General features: G+C 35.1%; 1 protein-coding gene across 1 annotated transcript in view; it reads left to right on the forward strand.

The window, feature by feature from the left end:
• CFAP61 (cilia and flagella associated protein 61) overlaps positions 1–20,557 on the forward strand; it is a 137,196-nt gene that overhangs the window by 65,259 nt on the left and 51,380 nt on the right. Inside the window, exons 19-20 of the mRNA XM_072410264.1 lie at positions 18,099–18,194; positions 19,637–19,805. Coding sequence (XP_072266365.1) covers positions 18,099–18,194; positions 19,637–19,805 — 265 coding nt within the window. The remainder of the gene's footprint in view (positions 1–18,098; positions 18,195–19,636; positions 19,806–20,557) is intronic.

The following is a 20,557-nucleotide window of genomic DNA, read 5'->3' on the forward strand; positions in this document are numbered from 1 at the left end:
TTAGTAAGTTGGATACTAACTATATATCAAATGCAATCATTTAGCAACCATTACTGTATAATTTTACAATAAATTCTAATTGAGTTCTGTGGGTTAATCCACTCTGGCATTAATGATCATGCTGACAGATGGCCAAACTTTTGTTACACAGCTGTCAATAAAATGTAGTTGCATCTACCAACCTATCCTTTTATTATTCAGGAGGATACAATATCTGTCAGCTTCAGAAGTCATGTACATGGCTGTTATACTCAAATTACATTCAAAACAATGCGTGTATGTATAGGTACTTTCAAAGCTGCCTCTGCAGTGATTTATTCTTCAGCACTCATCAAGACTTCTATCCAGTGGCAGAATATGCATTAGGTCCTAAGCAGAAGCCTATGGCCCAGTGGATGCCAAAAGGGCCCACTTACAACCTTTATGCTGCTTCAGAAAACCAAAGGTTTGTGCAGTTGTTCGAAGCTGTACACTTGCTCATAACTTCCCAAGCATGATAGATGGTAATATAGACAAAAGTGCAAAAGAGATGGCATTTTTGTTCTTTTTGCAGTTCTTTTCAATGCTATTCAAAGGTATAGGGCGGCAAAGCTACTACCCTATCCCTGGGAGCCCATTCCCAACTTAACTGTCTCTTTTATCACGCCCTTAAAACAGAATTACATCTGTGAACATTTGGTTTCCAACGCAGGGTGCCGCCATCTTTCAGCTTCAGACTATCTTCAGCCATCTAATTTGGACATGCCAGGATGAATGATTTTCATTCATCTTGGCACACACAAAGAAGGCCAGGATTGCCACAATTCCCTGGCAACTAAATGTGATGTAGTGCATGCGCAGCTTAGCTTTGAAACCAGAAACACATAGCTATCAGGCAGGTAAAACAGATTATTGCAGAAGGGACATCACCTGTCTCTTTCTGTAATAATGACCTGCCTGATTATGCAAACCTAAAACTGGAAATGTAATTTTACTTAAACCAATATACTAATGAAATGTAATTTTTTTGCAAACATATAAAAGCCTTACACCTATAATACATATTATTTTTTATGCTGTCATGCTATTATGCTTTCTTAATTCAGGCCAATATATATAATATAAAGGTGACAGGACTGTTTTAACATTTCTGATTCAGTCTATTGGCTCAAATGAAGTCTACTTTGCTAATCTGATTTTTTATGAAGTAAGAAAAAAATGTGTATAGGTTACATATACTCTCAATACAATATTTATTACAATAGTGGTCCCTTAAAGTGAAACTGTCATTTCATCATTCCTACACACTAACCCTAAAATGTACTTGAAATGCTAAAGTAAAGTGCATTTGCCACAACAAAAATATGGGGGATTTATGGAGTTTTCAGAACTCTATGACTTTATTTGCCTTCTTGGCATAATTATGTACAGAAGGAGAGCTAATTCTCCTTAGAAGATTATTTTCTCATTGCATGCTTTCAGACACTTTTGTTAGATTGGGTAGTTATTTAAAATTTTTAAGGCACATTTAAAACAAGAGTTTTTTAAAAATATTTGCAATATGTGGATCTGCAGAAAGAGTTACAATGTTTTTTTTCTGCACATACATTAAGGTAAGGCCATCGTAAATACAAATAACCCACAGAGGGGATCCTTATTGAAAACTTGTTTGATTGTAAATATCTTTAAAATGTAATACAACTATAAAGAAAATCTCAGTTTTTCATTCATAAGTATGCCATTAAAATGCCAAAAAATTAATAAATTAAGTAAAGCACTATAAAAACATTTACTGGCAATTTGTATAATTTTGGAGCCACTTTTGCTGTACATTTCAAAGGGTTCTTTCACAAAAAATCCAGTGATTGAAGCAGTTTAACAGCCTTTAATCCTTTAAAGAGGGAAGTAATTTTCTTATAATTTTTTTTATGTAATTATTGTGAAAAGCTTGTATCCATGGATACACAAGTAGATCCGCTATGCTTTATAATATTCCTTGGAATATAACTGTTTAATTAAAGCAGTGCATGCAAAAATGCAAGCGCTTGTTTAACAAAATAGAAATTCCATACTAAAGAAGAAAATGGATGGTGTTTGCTTGCTTCTAGGACTATAGTTACATATGAATGCTTAATTATGTGTACATATATTGTATATGTTTACTGAATACATAATTCCTTGTGTCACAATAGATACAACTCGGTGAAAGTAAAGGACCCATGCAGCCAATGCAAGGGGAATGTCATTTTTTGAGCAAAATTCTATTTTTATTAGTATAATTTCCTACTTTGTATGTATGGACTCGGCAAAGTATCACTTCTCTTGTCCTGTATGTTTGGTATATATCCCTTCTTATTCTGTTTATATAGACTTGGCATAGTATCACTTCTCTTCTCCTGTATGCTGGGTGTAATTTTGGATATCTCCTCTTATTCTTTATGTATGAACACTGCATAGTATCACTTCTTTTGTCCTGTATAATGGGTGTAATCCTCATTAGCTCTTCCTATTCTGCATGTATGGAATTTGCATAGTATCACTTCTCCTTCCTGTATGTTGGGTGTAATTCCCAGTATCTCTTCTTTTTCTGTATATATTGACTGGACATAGTATCACTTCTTTTGTCGTGTATGTTGTGTATATATCTCAGTATCCCTTCTTATTCTGTATATATGGACTAGGCATAGTATCACGCATCTTGTCCTGTATGCTGGGTTCTAACTCTCAGTATCCTTATCCTATTCTCTATGTGTGGACTCAGCATAGTATCACTCCTCTTGTCCTGTATGTTGGGTATATATCTCAGTATCTCTTCTTATTTTGTATAATGGACTATGCATAGTATCACTCATCTTGTCCCGTATGCTGGGTGTAATTCTTAGTATCCTCTTATTTTTCTGTATGTATGGACTCTGCATAGTATCACTTCTCTTGTTCTGTATGCTGGGTGTAATTCTCAGTATTCTCTATTTATTCTGTATGTGTGGAATCTGCATAGTATCTCTTCTCTTGTCCTGTATGCTAGGTGTAATTCTCAGTATCCTCCTCTTATTCTGTATGTGTGGACTCAGCATAGTATACCTTCCCTTGTTCTATTTGTTGGGTGTAATTTTTGGCATCACTATTTATTTTGTAAGTATAGACTCGGCATAGTATCACTTTTCTTGTCCTGTATGCTGGGTGTAATTCTCAATATCCTTTTCTCATTTTGTATAAATGGGCATACCGGTAGTAATACTTCTCTTGTCCTGTACACTGGGTGTAATTCTCAGTATCCATTCTTATTCTATATGTATTGACTTGGCATAGTATCACTCATCTTGTCCTGTATGCTGGGTGTAATTCTCAGTATCTCTACTTATTCTATATGTATTGACTCGGCATAGTATCACTCATTTTGTCCTGTATGCTGGGTGTAATTCTCAGTATCCTCTTCCTATTCTGTATGTATGGACTTGGCATGGTATCACTTCTCTTGTCCTGTATGCTGAGAGTAACTTGCGTTATCCCGTATTTGTTGTATGTATGGAAGCTGCACAGTACGCCTCATTTACTGTGGCAAAAAGGTGGTAGGCATGCAAGGAGAGATGAACAGGTATGAAACAAAGATAACAAAATGCTTTTAAAAAGACCTCAATGTATCGAATAACAGAAGACTAATATGGAGTTTTATATACCCTTAAAAACAGCAATTTTCCTTCTTGACTCTAAAGCATTTAACTATCTGATAGACCATAATTTTTTCTGGACGTTTCAGAGAAATGAAAACCCTATATTTTACTGAAAATCTGCAAAGTTGCAGTGCTGGTTTTACCAGAAGCTTACAAGCTTACAGAGGCTTACAAGCACCTTACTTTTAATTGATTTTTTTACTATTAACATGTTTGCACACCTCCCTCACTTTCTAGCTATTCTGACCAGATCCACATTTCTGGGTGATGCATGTTTTCCATAGACCTATTTATATTGCAATGTAAGATGCCCAGTTTTGATGAGTGAACCATAAACCTTAACCTTCCCACCTCAAATGTATTCCCTTATCTCCCTTATCGTTACATGTGTTCAACAGATAGTTTGGTAGAAAAATTTCTGCTCTTAAATCTAAACTCCAGACAAGCATCAAAAGTCCTAAAACTGATTTAGCCCTGCCAGACATCAGAACTGGTAACTTACCTTTAGTCTACTCTTTCCTTCTTTCCTACTTTCTACTTTCCTACTCCTGTCAGCATGTTCCTTGTTAGCACACTTGCATGTAAGGTACCTGAATGACCCGTAGTGCTCCCCCTCCCTTACCTAGTATTCTCTACAAGTGATTACAAGAGGCTAAAATTAGGAAATTGCTTGCCTTTCCTTCCAAAAATGTTGCTTACCTGGCTTGCATCCTTCAACTAATACCTTTGGGAAAGTGCCAGATCCAACTTTACTTGGTGTACACTTGTTTCCCGTTTGGCTTACAAAGTGGTAAAGTTATTAGATTAGTACAACAGACAGGCAACTAGTGTTTGTAGAAAAAGGTTAGACCCACCCATATTTCTTTTAGTAGGTTTCCTTTAAGACTTAGAGGTTTTTTTAAAAAAGCATAGGTAAGGCACACTTCACATTTATAAAGCACAACAATCTTTACAAATGTGATTTGCTCAATAAAAATGAATTTGAGGTATTTTAAACAAAAAGAAAGACCGGGGGAAAACCTAATAATTATTACACAGTATTTATATATCACCAACATATTACGCAGCGCATTAATACAGTATAGTTATCCGGTCATGTCACTAGCTGTCCCTCTAAAGGGCTCACAATCTAATGTCCCAACATAGTCATATGTTATTAATGCAGTCTGAGGTCAATGTTGGGGGGAAGCCATCTAACCTAACTGCATGTTTTTTGAATGTGGAAGGAAACCCACACAAACATGGAGAGATCCTGCAAATTCCATGCAGATAGTGTCCTGGCTGCTATTTGAACCTGGACCCAACACTACAAAGACCAGAGTGCTAACCTCTGAGCCACCATGCTGCCCAATTACCTGTCAAAATCATATGACCAGCTCTTCTCCAGCCAACACACAGTTACTCAATGGAGCTGACCTCTGTGGGGCTTTTCTGACTACACACTATGGCCCCATCTTTATTCATGGGACAAGCCACACTGTACATACAGCAATATCTTCTCTCTCTCATTATAAATGAGCCATTGCATGGAAAGTGAAAGGCCATTGTATTTTTTTCTCTTGAATACCAGTTTTGTAGCTTTAAATATGGCATTGTATATTCCATATTTTACAGATGACCTCTGTTAATTGGAGTGATATTTTCAACAGCGGCTAAATTTTCTCTGACTACTGTATCTTGTCTGCACCTCAGTTTAGCAGTTGGATTTAATCCTTCCCTTTGTATACAGGTTGAAGTAATGTAATTGCTTCTTGATAAGGGTAAATATCCTTTGTAATCCGTGATTGAAAATATCTCCTTAATCCATCCGGTACTGGAAGTAAGTTTCAAAGAGATGGGGAAATGTAATGTAAATACTATAGAGATAAGCAAAATTACATGAGCCTAGGAACAGAAATGAAATAAAGTGACATTGCTCTAGGTGGATTAAGGAATCTGATTGATCATTCATATGTGCAGAGGATTATTTGCACTGCAAATGTGCTGATATCTTTGAAATGAGACCTTGTCTCTGTGAAAGCCACATTTGAATATTGCTTTCTCCTATCCCTCATCTGATCACTGTTTTGTCTTTTTACATCCATCTCTTTCTCATGTCACTGTGCTTTTAATGCGTCTCGGTGTGTCTCTAAAAACCCAATAATAGCTGATTAGCCATTGAGAAGCTGGAAAGGAAATTAATTATGAAACACGGAATTATGCTGTATAAATGGAAATAATAATATAAGTGCAAATCACACTTTCTGTGAGGTGTCTCTTCCCTCACCCAATGGCCATTAGGGTATTAGAACTGATGGATCACATGAACAATCCTGTCTGTAAAATTGCATGAGAGAATAGGGATGGAAAAGCCATATGATTTAAAGAAGAAGCTACTTTGACCCCTTCATCTCCATGACTGAAGAAATGTTTCTTAAAGCATAGCACCCAAACCATTGGAACGCTATATTCTTTCTGCAGGTGACATTCACTAGGTCTTCAAAAACCATGTGCTTCATATTTTTGAGGACCTTAACTTCTCACAATTCCCCAATTAATGGTAATCTCTAACTCTGACATTCAGCTATCAGGTAATGCAAGAGCTTCTACTTTCTACTGAGAAAGGAATTATAACATTATATATCAGACATGTTTCCAGGCATTTCCAACATCCCTGTTGCCTTTGTCCCAATGTCACTGCAGATATCTCCATTTTACCAGCCACTTTCTTTTTTTAAGTCATCTACTGGGTAGAACCCTTTTGATAAATACATGCCAAGCATTGTTTCCTAAATAAAGCCTATTCAAAATAAAGGGGTATCATGACCTGGTTTGGCCTGATTTATTAAAGCTCTCCAAAGCTGGAGAACATACACTTTCATCAGTGAAGCTGGGTGATCCAGTAAACCTGGTATAGATTTGGTCCAGGATTGAAAACATTTGCTAACAAATAACAGATGAATTTTAGGAAATCCATTGCAGATTTAGGGATCACCCAGGTTCACAGATGAAAGTGTATTTTCTCCAGTCTTGGAGAGCTTTAATAATTCAGGCTCATTGTCTTTGTGGCAACTATACATGTTGCCATGTTATTTTATTATACCAAAGCCATAATCACGAGAATAGCCAGGATAGGAATTGTGTATATTGGACCTTCTTGAAAAATCTGTTGTGCACTTCCTGTTGGCACACTCATGTAAAAAAACAATATATAAAAAAACAAGGATTTTTTTTACCATTACATGTATGTTTTTTCAAACTGGTTTTCTTGGAGTGTGTGGGGTTTTCATGTAATCATGTGGTTACTCTGTTGCAGAAGATTTCAACTTTTTTGTCCATTTGAATTTCTAACAAATGAATACCAAACCAAGGTTTAGTTCCAGGAGAGAAAGAAAGGGATTACACCTCTCTCGTGCAGACATTGAGATGCCGTATAAACCCTGGACTTAGAATCTGAGAAGGACCCACAGGAATATAGGGAATCTATTTTAGGACTAACATAGGTACATGGGGGCACCTCACGGTGCCTTTACTTTAGTGCTGTTTTTACCTTGGAAAGATTTTAGGCTAGGTCAGGTTTGCTTTAAATGACCTAAAGTAATTACAGTAATGAAAGATAGGTTCTTTGTGAATTACTACACTTGGCAGATTGTTCTCCTGCTTATTAAATGCACTTTATGGTCTTTGTGGTTAATAGGGAAAATCAAAACAGCACCATCCGTTATTATTACTGAAAGGAATTATAGCCGAGATTGTTTACAATGTCTTTCATGACACCAGAATTAATTATGGATAAAAGTAATGGAACATACCATCCCATAGGAGAAAGTAAAGCATTATTTATTTAGTGGCAAGCTCAAGTCAAGTCAGAAAGCTTGCTCAATTTACCTAGTACTGTGGGGTAGTGGGCTGCAGTCTCATCCCATGTCTCTCATTCAAGTTACCTACTAATACCAGCCCTGGTTGAGAAACACTGCTCTTTACTGATGTAGCAAAAAGCAGGGTGAAACTCTAAAGAGGGGCACCCACAAAATGTTTTCCCCTTTTGTTTTTGTGTTTCTACATGTTGAAAATTAATGAATTTGTCAATCACAATGTAATCATTTATGGCATGTGAAGCAAGCCACTGGCAACCAATAATAAGGCCAAAAGATTTAAACTTTTTTTATGATTGGCCAGCACTGTTTTTTTTCTAACTGATGTCCAACCATCCAATAATATACTCCCAGGCTCAAATTTATAAATAAAAGGTTACATGTAAGACCAGACATTTTTTTTTACATATTTTGTTTTACTAGTCTTCAAACAAAATTTGAATGAAGTAGTGTTTAACCATTCAAAATTGATTATTTAATATTTAGGATGTAAATTGTGTGAAAAACAAAATAAATTGTACAACACCAAAGATCTGCAGTCATAGTAGGCTTCTAAGGAAACATTGCCCAGTGGTGCATAATTGAAATCCAGTCCATCCTATCAAATTAACAACTTAAGGTCTATTAGGTCTGTTGCTTTAGCAGAAGGTTAGTTGTTCTACACATAACATGGAGATAAAATCAATACTATTTATTGATGTCCTGGCAGCTTTAATTGTAGTGACACTTTGAAATATATAAGTATAGGGAAAGAAAAGCTTTGTATCTTTTGAAGCACTTGGCAATCAAAGCACAGCACACCTCGGGGGAGTGGAAGGAAAATGTATAGTTGGTACAGATCTACACTTATATAATCCATGCTATATTCATGAAAAGACTGGAGATCACCAAAAAATGTTGGATTGTGGATAATTATTTTATTATATGGATTCATGCATTGCATTCACCCTGAAGAACATTTAAGTAATGTGTTGAGGAGTTTATTGAGTTTCACATCAGAAAATGTTTTTTAAAACAGTGTAAACCACTTAAGTAAATAGGTTTTTTGTTACTCCATGTGTTGATGTGGGTTGATTTAACTTTAAAAGTAAGAAAATATCTCCAAAATACTGGCATTCTCATTTTAAGATTCCCTTAACTTCCTGATTCAATGACAACAATAACATTTGTAAATTTTTATCACATTCATATCACAAAACTTCAATATTAAAGGGTCAAACCAAGTTATTATTATTAGCTCATAACAAGATGACGTAGCACAGCCAACACATTTGGAAACTCTGACACAGACAGTGGGCAAGACAACAGTAGTCAGAAACAGTAATGTAGTGGCTAATTCAAGCAACATAATGAACATAAGATTTTTAAATTTCAAATCACATGCTAATGTAATCATGTAATAATTCTTCCAATAAAAAAGCTCTAAAAAATTGACAAAATACTTTGATGTGGTAAAGTAATTTTCTCTGTTCTGGTTGAATTGCATTCGCCAGGCATTGGAGGTCTTCCATCATTGCTCTAGACTCCAGACATAAAGGCATAGAAAAATTTTACATTCTTTCCTTACACTATTCAAAATAAAATAACTTTAGACTTGGGTTCTTAAACGGAATCTTTATTATTAACATTACTTCCACATTTCTATCCGGATGGAATCTCTTTATTTGGATAATATGCTTTAATATCCAACCAAGCTTGTAGTTTTTTCAAAAATCATATAGAGTAAAGATTTATGTATTTTTTCTGGTGAATACAGGACTTGGTATCTGTAGGATTTACTATGTGATAATATGCAAAAAAAATGAGATTTGCATTTTAAAATGTAAAAGAACTCCTAAACACCGGCTGCAGATCTATCACTGGCTGAGCCAGTATAATGACAGTGCAGTGATAACTTCTGTTATCTGTTGGAACAATACACAATATCCTGTACATCTGTCCTCCCTGGCAATAACCAGTCCAATGCTAGCTGTTTAATTAGGCATTTTATCTCTACGTTTATCTGAGGACATCCAAAGCCTTCCAACACTGCCTGTCACTAATTAGTTGACTAATTCAGTAGTTAGTGCTTACTTGCTGATCACAGAGCTAAGAGGTAATAAATGGTTTGGGGGGTCTTTATTGTATGGTGCTATCTGTGGCCTCCACAGCAGGCTGATAAAGCATTTCCCTGTAGCCTGATTGTATTGTCCTAAGCAGGAAAGCTGGACAAATGACATTATTATGGTTGAGCACTTGCTCTAAGTTGTCATTAAGCTCTCATCACTCCAAAGTTATTTGCATTTTTGACACAAGTGAAAAGAGCCTACGTCATGTGTGAATACTGATTGGAGGAATTCTGTGTGGTTGTTACTGGGGATAGATGATATAATAACGGTGGTCTAGATAACAATACTGTATTAGTTCAATCTTATCTCATTGATTTAGAACACCAAGCTACACATCTTTACTGCTCCTTGTAGAAAATACATATATTTATTATGCCTATTATGTTTTTTTTTTTTTTTTAACATCATCACCTTGGTTTGGCCCCCAAAAACCCACTTATTATCCTGTAATGTGGTCATATTTATCAAGTCTAACAGACAGAATTGTCATTGTCAGGATGTCCCCACAACTGCCTTTTATACTTCAAAACATTAGACATTTACTGTAAGTTTCTAAAGCCATGCTCTGAGGCTACCTGGAATTATTGAAACTGTTTTTTAAAGTAGTAGAAAGCAATTAAAGTGCTAGGTAGAATCCTACGTTTTAAGCAACAAATCCCCATTATTGATGATTTGCACCCATTGGCCCTGATTTATTAAAGCTCTCCAAGGCTGGAGAGGATACACTTTCATCATTACCTGTGTAGTAATGCATTTAATTACTTAAAAAAACTAAGTAACACACATGTTATAATACACCATGTGTTATACCTTTGTATACTTCCCTACTTCCATTCTCAACCTATTTGCTTCACAACAAACTGATGAAGTAATCTCTCTACGCACTCTTCTCTTTCCTTATAGCAGCCTGTTGCTTGTCAGTATATCTGTACCCAACACTTTACTGACTCTTTGTTTTTCACCTCACTCTCATAGTCTAAAGAGTTCTGATCTATAGGGCATTTCAAAAGAGTGATATCAAGTCAAATTTAGGTACTTACATCAGGTCCATTTTAAATAACACTTAATGATTTATTTTGTAATACTGTCCTGCAAAAATTTGCGTCTTTTAGATCTTCTATTCAGCTTGTAGGTAAATTCTGTTAGTAATGAATTATGCTACTTATATATAAAAGGATATTGGAAGAGTCAGTGTTCTTCCCTTAAATGTTGGAATTTTTGTTCTATCACTGATATTTGCTGTAGGTACTTATTTTGAGGAGGGAGGATGAGAAGGAGGAAGGCATTTGTGTGGGAAGAGTGTATTTGTAAGGGTGTGAAATATATTGTATGTATTTGTGTGTTTGTTCTCCTTTTTGTATATTGATTTGGTCATGTTTATATTTAAAAAATAAAAAACTTTTAATAATTAAAAAAAATAATTGAAATCTGTTTTTAAATATTTTGGGGCCTCTTGCATTAACTAAATTGTTAATTACACTTGGATTAAACATTGGTTTAATTCTGGTGCAAACATATGATCATTAACCTTTTATGATTATGGTGAAGTCATGGCACTCAATATCATTTCAACAAATACTGTTAATATAATAATCATGGTTTAATTTAAACTTTGAATATAATACATTTGCACATAAAGTTTTATGTATTTGGTAATAATTAAAATTAATTTCTATGGACATTTTGCTATCAATAGAAACATTTATTACAGAACACTTATTGGACTTTATGAGAGTTCTGAATAAATAAATTGCAGACACACTTTCTGCTTTTGTTATTATATATAACTATTGGATGATTTTGATGTCTCCAGAAATGTGATTACTAGTATATATAATAGTTCAGTGTTAAGTAATACTAAGGATAAAAAAAATCCTCTTTCTTGCACAAACACTTTCATTATTGCACAAGATTTTTCAAATCCTCAATATTCAAACCTTGATGGATGGGGTGACCACGGCATATTTTCCTAACAATATATAATTAAGTAATTCAGAATAATTGATGTGGTTATATGATTTTAATTAAATTCGAATAACAATAAGAAGGTCAAATCTTGAGTTCCATCTATTTAATTTCTACTATAAATTACTATTACATTTCCATCTGTATTTGTCTGCTTTATGGCAACAGTTTTATTGCGCTGGAAAATGCAGCAGAAGTTCAGGTGGGGAATTCATTGACATTCACTATGTGAAACAGACAAAATGTTGTTGCTGTGCAATAAACAATCAGCAAAGGCGAGGACTGGTCCTTCCTCAGCTTCCACTAATGAATAATTTCAATAACTAGAACACAGGTTCAACACAGATCCTAGTCATAAAATACAAGTATTGTTTACCTGAGACAGCTACTTGTTTTGGGATGTTGTGTTTGGAAATAAAAATTTCTATATTTTAGCATGTAGCAAAATTGGATTTTGTCAGACAATGTTATGTTGTTTGAGTTCTAGAAAGCAACTATTTATTACATATAATTGAATTATAATATAAAAGGAAAGATCGTCCAAACCCAAACCTGCAATTTAATTCAACAGTTGATACGACTCTTGGGTAAGGATTGGGCTGTTTTGGGCTAAGCTGTAGTGAAGTATCTAAAGTGGTGTCGGCTAAAACAACATGAAAGTAAAAAAAGTGTTGTTTTTTCGTTTGTTTAAAATATACTTTGTTCCTGTTTAACACCTTATTAATATTATTACACAGTATTTATATAGCACTGACATATTACGCAGTGCTTTACAAAGTTCATGTCACTAGCGGTCCCTCAAAGGGGGGTTCACAATCTAATGTCCCTTTCATAGTCATATGTCATTAATACAGTGTAAGGTCAATTTTGGGCAGGAGCCAATTAATTTACCTGTATGGTTTTGGAATGTGGGAAGAAACCCACGCAAACACGGGGAGAACCTTCAAACTCCATGCAGATAGTGTCCTGGCTGAGATTCCAACCTGGCATCTAGCACTGCAAAGGCCAGAGTTCTAACCACTGAGCCACAGTGCCGCCCATATTATACTTTAGTTACCCAAATCAGCCGTAATTTTAACTTTTCTTAGTTAACTATTGTTTTCCTGATATTTATATTTTAAATTGTTTCTAAATGTTTCAGTTTTTTTTATATTTTTTTAGCATACAATTAAAAAAGCATGATTTGAAAAAAAATGTGTTTATTTCATTTGTTGTCCTATGTAATGAAAAGGTTATTGTTAAATGTATTCACCAATAGTAGAAATATAAAATTCACATTGGTCTATAGTGTTCACATGTGTGAAAGATGAAATGATTAAGGCATATTGCCAACCTTAGAATTACATAAAGGGTAAATCAACTGAAAGACAGTTTGAAGACAGGAAATGTATAAATAATTTAAAATATAGTCTGACACTTCCAATTTTCAGTTACTTGGGTTGTAATGAACAGTAATAGCACTGAATGTCAACGCTGAATGTTCTGTCTGCCTCACCTCCCCTGTACATTGCCATAAACATGAACATACTTTCATAATGAAACTTTGTTCAATTTTTGTTAAGATTACTAGGTGATGGTGCTGCCCAAATATGATCTGTGATCGTTCCTGCAAATCATATTTTTTTCATGAATGACCCTTTATTTTCAAACTTTGAAACCTCTGTGCTACCATTGTTGATGTGGGAAGATATGAAAAGATAAATGTGAAAAGGTCAACTATTGGTCATATATGGAGTATGAATATGTACATGTGTTTATAAAGGGAAAGAGAGATGAATGTTATAATTCATGCTGTTACATACTGTTCACATACAATCTATTTCAGCTTTTCTCAACCTTTTTTTCTATGGAGGAACAACAGAAATAATTTTCAGGTCTCAGGGAACCCCTGCTAATAATAATTATATGTCCAGCTCAAAGAACATTAGCAAAATCTGTTAGTTGTAGATATAAAAATAAAAAAGAATTTTGTATACTTTGCATTTTTGCCACATATTTCTTAATATTCCTTTGCTCTGTGCAGCACTTTTTTTAGAAAAAATATTTAGAATTACTTCTAAAATTAACATAATTTTAACTAGAAAAAAATGTAGATTGTGAAAATTGTTGTGTCGTTCACACTGGTAGCCTGCAGTTAAATGATGCTTTTCATTGTTAGTGGAAAAGGTTTGTTTACATTGGTGGCCAATATAATGCTCCATTAAAGAGTAAATATAATCTTTGGTGAGTGGTGAGCTTTTGCCATAATCAACAAGTATGCACAGTGGATTATGACACAGACTTACCTGTGTGCACCGCCCTGCAGTGATCACCACACTATCTTCACTGCCAACTCTCCATCTTCTATTGGATGGCCGCTGATGATGTAACTCCTGTGCATACGAAACACTGGGCCTGATTTCTTAAAGCTCTCCAAGCCTAGTGAGGATAAGCTGGGTGATCCAGCAAACCTGAAATGAATCTGGTCCAGGATTCAAAACATTCGCTAGCAAATATCAAATGACTTCAAAGAAATCCATTCACCATCCACCAGAGGTTGCTTGAGTAATGGGCAATTTGTGACTCAGATCGCTTTAACTGATACCAAAGATCATTTTGGCCATCTGTAGGGGTGGCAATCTTCCCACTGGCCAGCAATGTAAGAGGCATTCTTCCTATTGACCACCACGCTAATGTACTATAAGCTGTGGATATAGTAATTATAGTGAGGATTACCTGAAGGGGTTCAAAGGGGTTCCCCCATGTTACAAAGCAAATAGCAAATTACTTTGAAGAAATCCATTCCAGGTTTGCTGGGTCACCCAGATTCACTGATGAAAGTGTATCCTCTCAAGCCTTAGAGAGTTTCAAAAAAATCAGGCCCATTGTATTTTGTCAGTTTGCTCTACCTCCTGGTAACTTTTTGTGTTTTTAGTTTAGGTCTGCTTTACATTAATGAGTCAAAGATGAAGGACCCACTTATATTTGTGGTCATTGTAAGATGTGCTTTCATTTGTGTTCATGGAAGAAAGAATTCCTTAACTTGGTAGTCAGGGTAGCGGTACACTCTTACATTAGTCAATGTAGTGCTGACATACACTGGTGATCCAAAGGAGAAGAGCCTTCCTACACTGATTGGTGGTCCATGAAAGGAAAACCACCTCACACTGGTGATTAGTGTAATTAATTATCTGTTACATTAGTAGGAAATAAGAAAAATTCTGTGTACCTTGGTGGTCCATAAAGAGCCACCTTACACTGGTAACAAAATTATTCCATACTGCTACCTCTGCCAAGTGACATTGCTGAAACTTGCTTACTGCAAAAGAATCCTCTAGCAAAACCCTAAGATTTCATGAAATCCTGGTTGAGAAAAGTTGATCTAAACTGTAAGGCCAGTTTAACACTAATCTGATCTGGTTGCTACAGGATACTTCACTTTTATTATTATCTTGTCTTTTGGCAGTGCTTTACTTATTAAACTCAAATAAATGTGTTACATAATAGGATCTTATTTCAGATTAGTAAGAGAGGATTTGTGCTAGTGACATTTTGGTGAATACATGGTTAGTAAGTAGACAGCCTAGTAGTTTCTGGCCTGATTTATTAGATAGACTTTTTTGGGTGAACCTATGTTATCCTAAAATCATTTGCTATTAGTTGGCATATGTTTTCAATTTATTCCAGGTTTGTTGGATCACCCTGGTTCATGATAGTCTTTCCTTAGTCTTTAAAAAAAAAGCCCATAGTGTTTGCATGATTTTAACTGGTTGATCCAGTTTTAGACCGAAACCCAAAACATACAGGAAGGTCCTATGACATCCTATTGAGCCCAATTGTTGGAGTATGCTAAAGACACTAGATTTAAAACTCCTTCAGAACAGTGAACTATGAGGATATATACTTACAAGCTGTGTTAGATAAAAAAGAAAAAGATAATAAAAAATGTCTTTGGTTACACATTGTTCACTGTATTAGGATGTACTATAAGTTAATGTAACATACTTTTGAAAGACATAACATACCTAACAATGAGAAACCTTCATATGACAATCCATCCTGGAAATGGTATGTTCTGTTTCATTTGATTCAAAAGAGCTCCATGTCTGTGACCTTTTGTATTTCAAGGACACTGGCATTTAGCTCTCATACCATGTACATCCCCTTCAGTAGCACCAAGCAATGAAATTCAATAACGTTTTCACTTATTTCCCTGGATACTCTAATACCTTCCTGCGGTAGAAGAGTCTTTTGAGCAGCTTTCTGTCTTTTTTGTATCCGCAGCAAGATAAAATCCCTGCTGGAATTAGCCACCGCTGCTAAAATGCAGGTGCACTCGCTAAATGTTTTAGTGGCATTGTGCTCCTGCCTTGAACCCTTTCTCTAAAAGCAACACGTAAATAAGAAATATGAGAGCAGTTATAACTACAGAAGCAATTAGATGTGCTTGACTCCTTTCCTTAATATGAATATCAACTGTTAGCTAATTAATTTAATTGGTTAATCCAGGCTTTGATGTTTTCTGCATTATATATACTGATTTACATTGCACTCAATTAGGAAGATGTTTTTTTTATTTTCTAAAGCTGGACAATAAAATCACTAGCCAGTGGAGCCTTTTGCAGACAAAGAAAATAAATGCTAAATACACTGAAAATTAAATCTTTAGGCTGAACTCCTATGGTTCAGGTCACCCAAGATACAGTATACAGTACTTTTCCACAATGCACTGTACTACATGAGCATATTGACACATTTAAAATACAGGACAAGGAATCAAGGAAGTTGTAACCTGTGTCAGACAGTCACCAATGGGCCCCTGTTCCAGACAAATTTTTTGATTTCCTCATGATGCATCTAGCAAGGTAAAACACTTTATTCACAGTGTGTCAATTGACATAAAGTGACCCATGTTCTTGAAAATGTGAGCCATGTTCTATAAAGTGAGCCATTTTCCATAAGGTGAGTCATGTTCTTATCCTTATTGGAGTACCATCACATATCTGACCCATGTCTAGTATAAATAGGCCCCCTAGGCTGCGTACACACGTGCAATAATTGTCGTTGGAAACGAACAATCCATGACAGATCGTTTAATAAATGTTAACAAAAAAAGTGCACAATGACTGGTCAACGGCGCTGACGAACAAGGAATCTCGCTGGAAACGAATGACTGTCCCGGCAGATCTGATTGGGCGACGATCGTTCGTAATCTATTGTGTGTGTGGTCGTTCAGCGATCGTGTATTGTCCTGTGATACACTTTCTCCTGTACATGTCACTGCATCGTTCGAACGATCGTTCACAAACGTTCGTTCAAATGATCGTATCTAGTGTGTACATTATTGGTGGATTATATTTGAATGATCGTATCGTTACAGCATGTACAGAATTGTGCACAATATAATCCTTCAAAATAATCGTGAATAATCCTTGATCGTTTGCTTTCAAACAATAATTATTGCACATGTGTACCTAGCCCTAGTCCCAAGGGTTCTTTGTGCAGCTGAACATCTGCAAACTAAAAACAAAACAAAAGATAAGTGAAAATAAATCACTGGTAACTGACAACTGTCCCCATGCTTCCAAGAGATTTTCTTGGGGTCTATTTATAAAGCAGTAAATCTGACAATGAACAAGGATTCTGTGATGTAGAATAAATTCCAGTAAAAACATACAGACTTAGAAGAGTCTCCACTAGAGCATATGAGATGACTGTCATAGTGACTGTTTTAAAATAGTATTCTTATTGTATTTTGTTATATACATTTGTTGTTCCAAATTCTAGTTTTTATTGGGTTTTACAAAATTAAAAAATAACAAGCACAAATAACAGGCAGTATAAAAATTGGTTGTGTGTTCCAATTTCTGTAGCAAAAAAAAAACAATAACCATGTACTGTCTTCATTACAAGCTAATATAAAAAAATATAATCAAAATTTGTTTCCTAAACCACATACTATTCTAATATTCTAACTCTTACTCCCCTTTCCAAATAATAATGATGATAAAAGAAAGATGTACAAATGAAATAAAAAGAATCCATATACTAATATATATGGTAAAAAAAGCAGAAGCTAAATATACTAATGATTAAGTAAACTAAACAGAAATAATAATAAAAAATTACAGAAGTAAACATGCTAAATCAAATATTCCCTGACAGTGTAATACTTTAATGTAAATGAATAAACATTAAAAGACTGCTAGTAGATGTGAACTGTAATCTTTTTATGTATGTTTTATGTGTATATTTAATTTTTATTAATTTACTCTTCACTGTCATGTTTATCTCACTTTGAAGCACATTTTTGTGCTTTTGTTAGCATGTTTGTTAGCATGTTAATAAGCTTATATTTGTATCTGAACTGTGTAAGGAACCAGCAGTTCCTTGATTTTTAGAGAACATTTTAGTGTCTTTTTTTTAACCATAATGAAAAAAATAACATACAGTAGTATATAAATATTAAATATTGTTAGTAAATATAATTAGCTGTGAAAAAATGTTAATTTCATCTTTTGTTTTTTGTTTTTGTTTTTTAGCCCACATCTCAATTTCAACAATATCACACTCATTTCAACCCATGGTCTTCCTGGGAACCACCTCCCCACTATGGAAACATCATTCTTATCCAGCAGGTAGGTGTTAAATTTCATATGGGTGGTACTTACTGTAGGCACAGGTAACAATGTAAAATTTAATACACCTTAAGGACCTATTCAAACAAATGCATTTGCTTATTCAGTAATGCAGCTTCTTTGTTAAGGATTTCAGCTCCTTAGGATGCCACAACCTTTTAGTTATAGATAGAGAAAAGAAGAGCTAGAACCCCTGTCAGGTTATGTTTTTCTTGTCTGTGTCCTGCTAGGGAGATTTTGTTTCAGTTCACATTTTGGGTATACAACAGTAATTAAGAGGAAATCTCCCTTAAGTAAGGGGAATTCATATAATAAACAGTTGATACTAGTACATTCGTACTCATTGGAAGATTCTCCCATATCTGTTGCTTTCATGACATCACCTAAATTTTGAGTTTTCCCTCTCTTTTAGTGACAGTATTTAACAGGACAAATAGAAGCTTACCAGCAGGGACTACTAAGATTTCCCTTTCTACACTGACCTAAACTAACCCACCCCATTGCTCCAGCGTGTTGTTACTTTACCAAGATCTGAACTGCCATGGTCTTGTGTTTGTATACATTTTTCTCTTGCCTGCACAGTACAGCCCTGTTACAGGGCTTGTCTGCTATGTCTACCTGCTTGGGAAACAGGCCATAAAAGTCGTTAGGGAGGATACTTGCAGCAGGAGAATATAAGCAAACACCAGGCTGGGGTGCTTTAAATGAGGCGAAGGGTTAGTTTAGTAAATGTGCATTTCTTATCAAGATTAAGTTGTACAGCACAAAAAGGAATGCTATGTACACACATTAGACGATTCTCGATACTAATGATCATGCCGCCCAATGCTGTTAATTATTCCATCAACACAGATCCATGTGGAACGACCACTGTGCAAATCAAGGGAGAAGAGCATCGGGGTGCCACTCACTCATTCTTCCCCCTCCCCTCTCCATAGATATATGCACACATTTGTTCATCTGTCACTTTCTATTGCTGGAAACTGTCATGAAAGATTGTTTTCAGCTACTTGATCTTCATTGATCTCAGAAACCTGTTTTCACTAGCCCTAAAAATAATTATTAGGATGACACCAAAGAGTTTTCTTTTTGTAAAACAAACTTTGTGCAAATATTTAAATTGTCGTCTTTTAAAGATAATGATCAGTGGTAAAACTACAACTAAAAAAATCTTCTGTGTCAATGAAAGCAATTAGAAATCAGTAAAAATAAGAACACATTCTGCATGTGTCCTTATTCAGGTATTGACTGTTTAATTTCATGGCTGTCAGTTATTTCACACAGAGAAAAATTATCAACAATCCCATGCTATAGGTTTTTGGAATTCTCAGTGAAGACAACAGGCTTAAACCACTAGAGGCCCTCCACCATATCAGCAGATGTCTAATTAATGCCTGCTGTCAGCTGCTAAAATGTCATTTACGGCTTTTCTCTCTTCCCAGCCACTGTTATAATGATAAAGATTACGCACTGATGTCACTTCGATCCTGGGTTAATGTTGTGGTTGGTAAAATGACTGGCATAGACAGAGCTGCCAAGTTTGTGATTGTTTCCAATGACAGAAAAGTGCCTTATGACCATCTCATTCTTTGTACTGGGCAACAATACCAGGTAAGACACAGGTTTGTAAGACTGTATGTATTTTACTGAGTTCTGAAATGTAGATTAACACAAGCTATATTATAGCCAGCAAACGCCTTTGTTTTTTAGTGTTCAGTTTGTCATTAAACTTTGCTGTCTGACAGAGAAAACTTTTTTGAAGCATGCATGCAAAAGAATGAAATTATATAATAGAGGCCTATATGAATAGGGTACAATGAGTTAGCAGACATTGTATAATATACAGGTCAGTACAGAGTGTCATACTTTATACATGAATGTGCATCTTTTATTTAAATAGCAGCTGAAAGTCATAGGCTGTATGAGGGTAAAATAAGTAATAATATATTACAAATACTAATACCTTGTTTTATATTAATGAGCAGTCAGCTTATCATGGTAAGTGTTTTGATATAAAAATCTAAATTGTTGTATAAAGTAGGCAATAGACAAAATCCCAGATAGTTTTAGCTTTCTCTGTCTCCACTCGGGAAATTACCTTCATTCTCTGGGCCTGATTTATTAAAGTTCTCCAAGGCTAAAGAAGATACAACAGAAAGTAAGGGGAAATTATTAGAACAGGTGTCCCCATTGGAAGATCTCCTCTCTAGTCCTCCTTCAGATAGAAAAGCTTGCCAATAGGAGCACAAGCAGAAAATATGTGACAAGAGTCAAAACCCTTCTCTACTTTACACAAAAACAGTGTCTTTAGATGCACTTTTAAGAAAACCTGCCAGCACAGTGGTAGTTGTATAAAGAAGATA

The sequence above is a fragment of the Pyxicephalus adspersus genome, chromosome 4 (genome assembly GCF_032062135.1).
Source record: "Pyxicephalus adspersus chromosome 4, UCB_Pads_2.0, whole genome shotgun sequence".
In the NCBI taxonomy this organism is placed as follows: domain Eukaryota; kingdom Metazoa; phylum Chordata; class Amphibia; order Anura; family Pyxicephalidae; genus Pyxicephalus; species Pyxicephalus adspersus.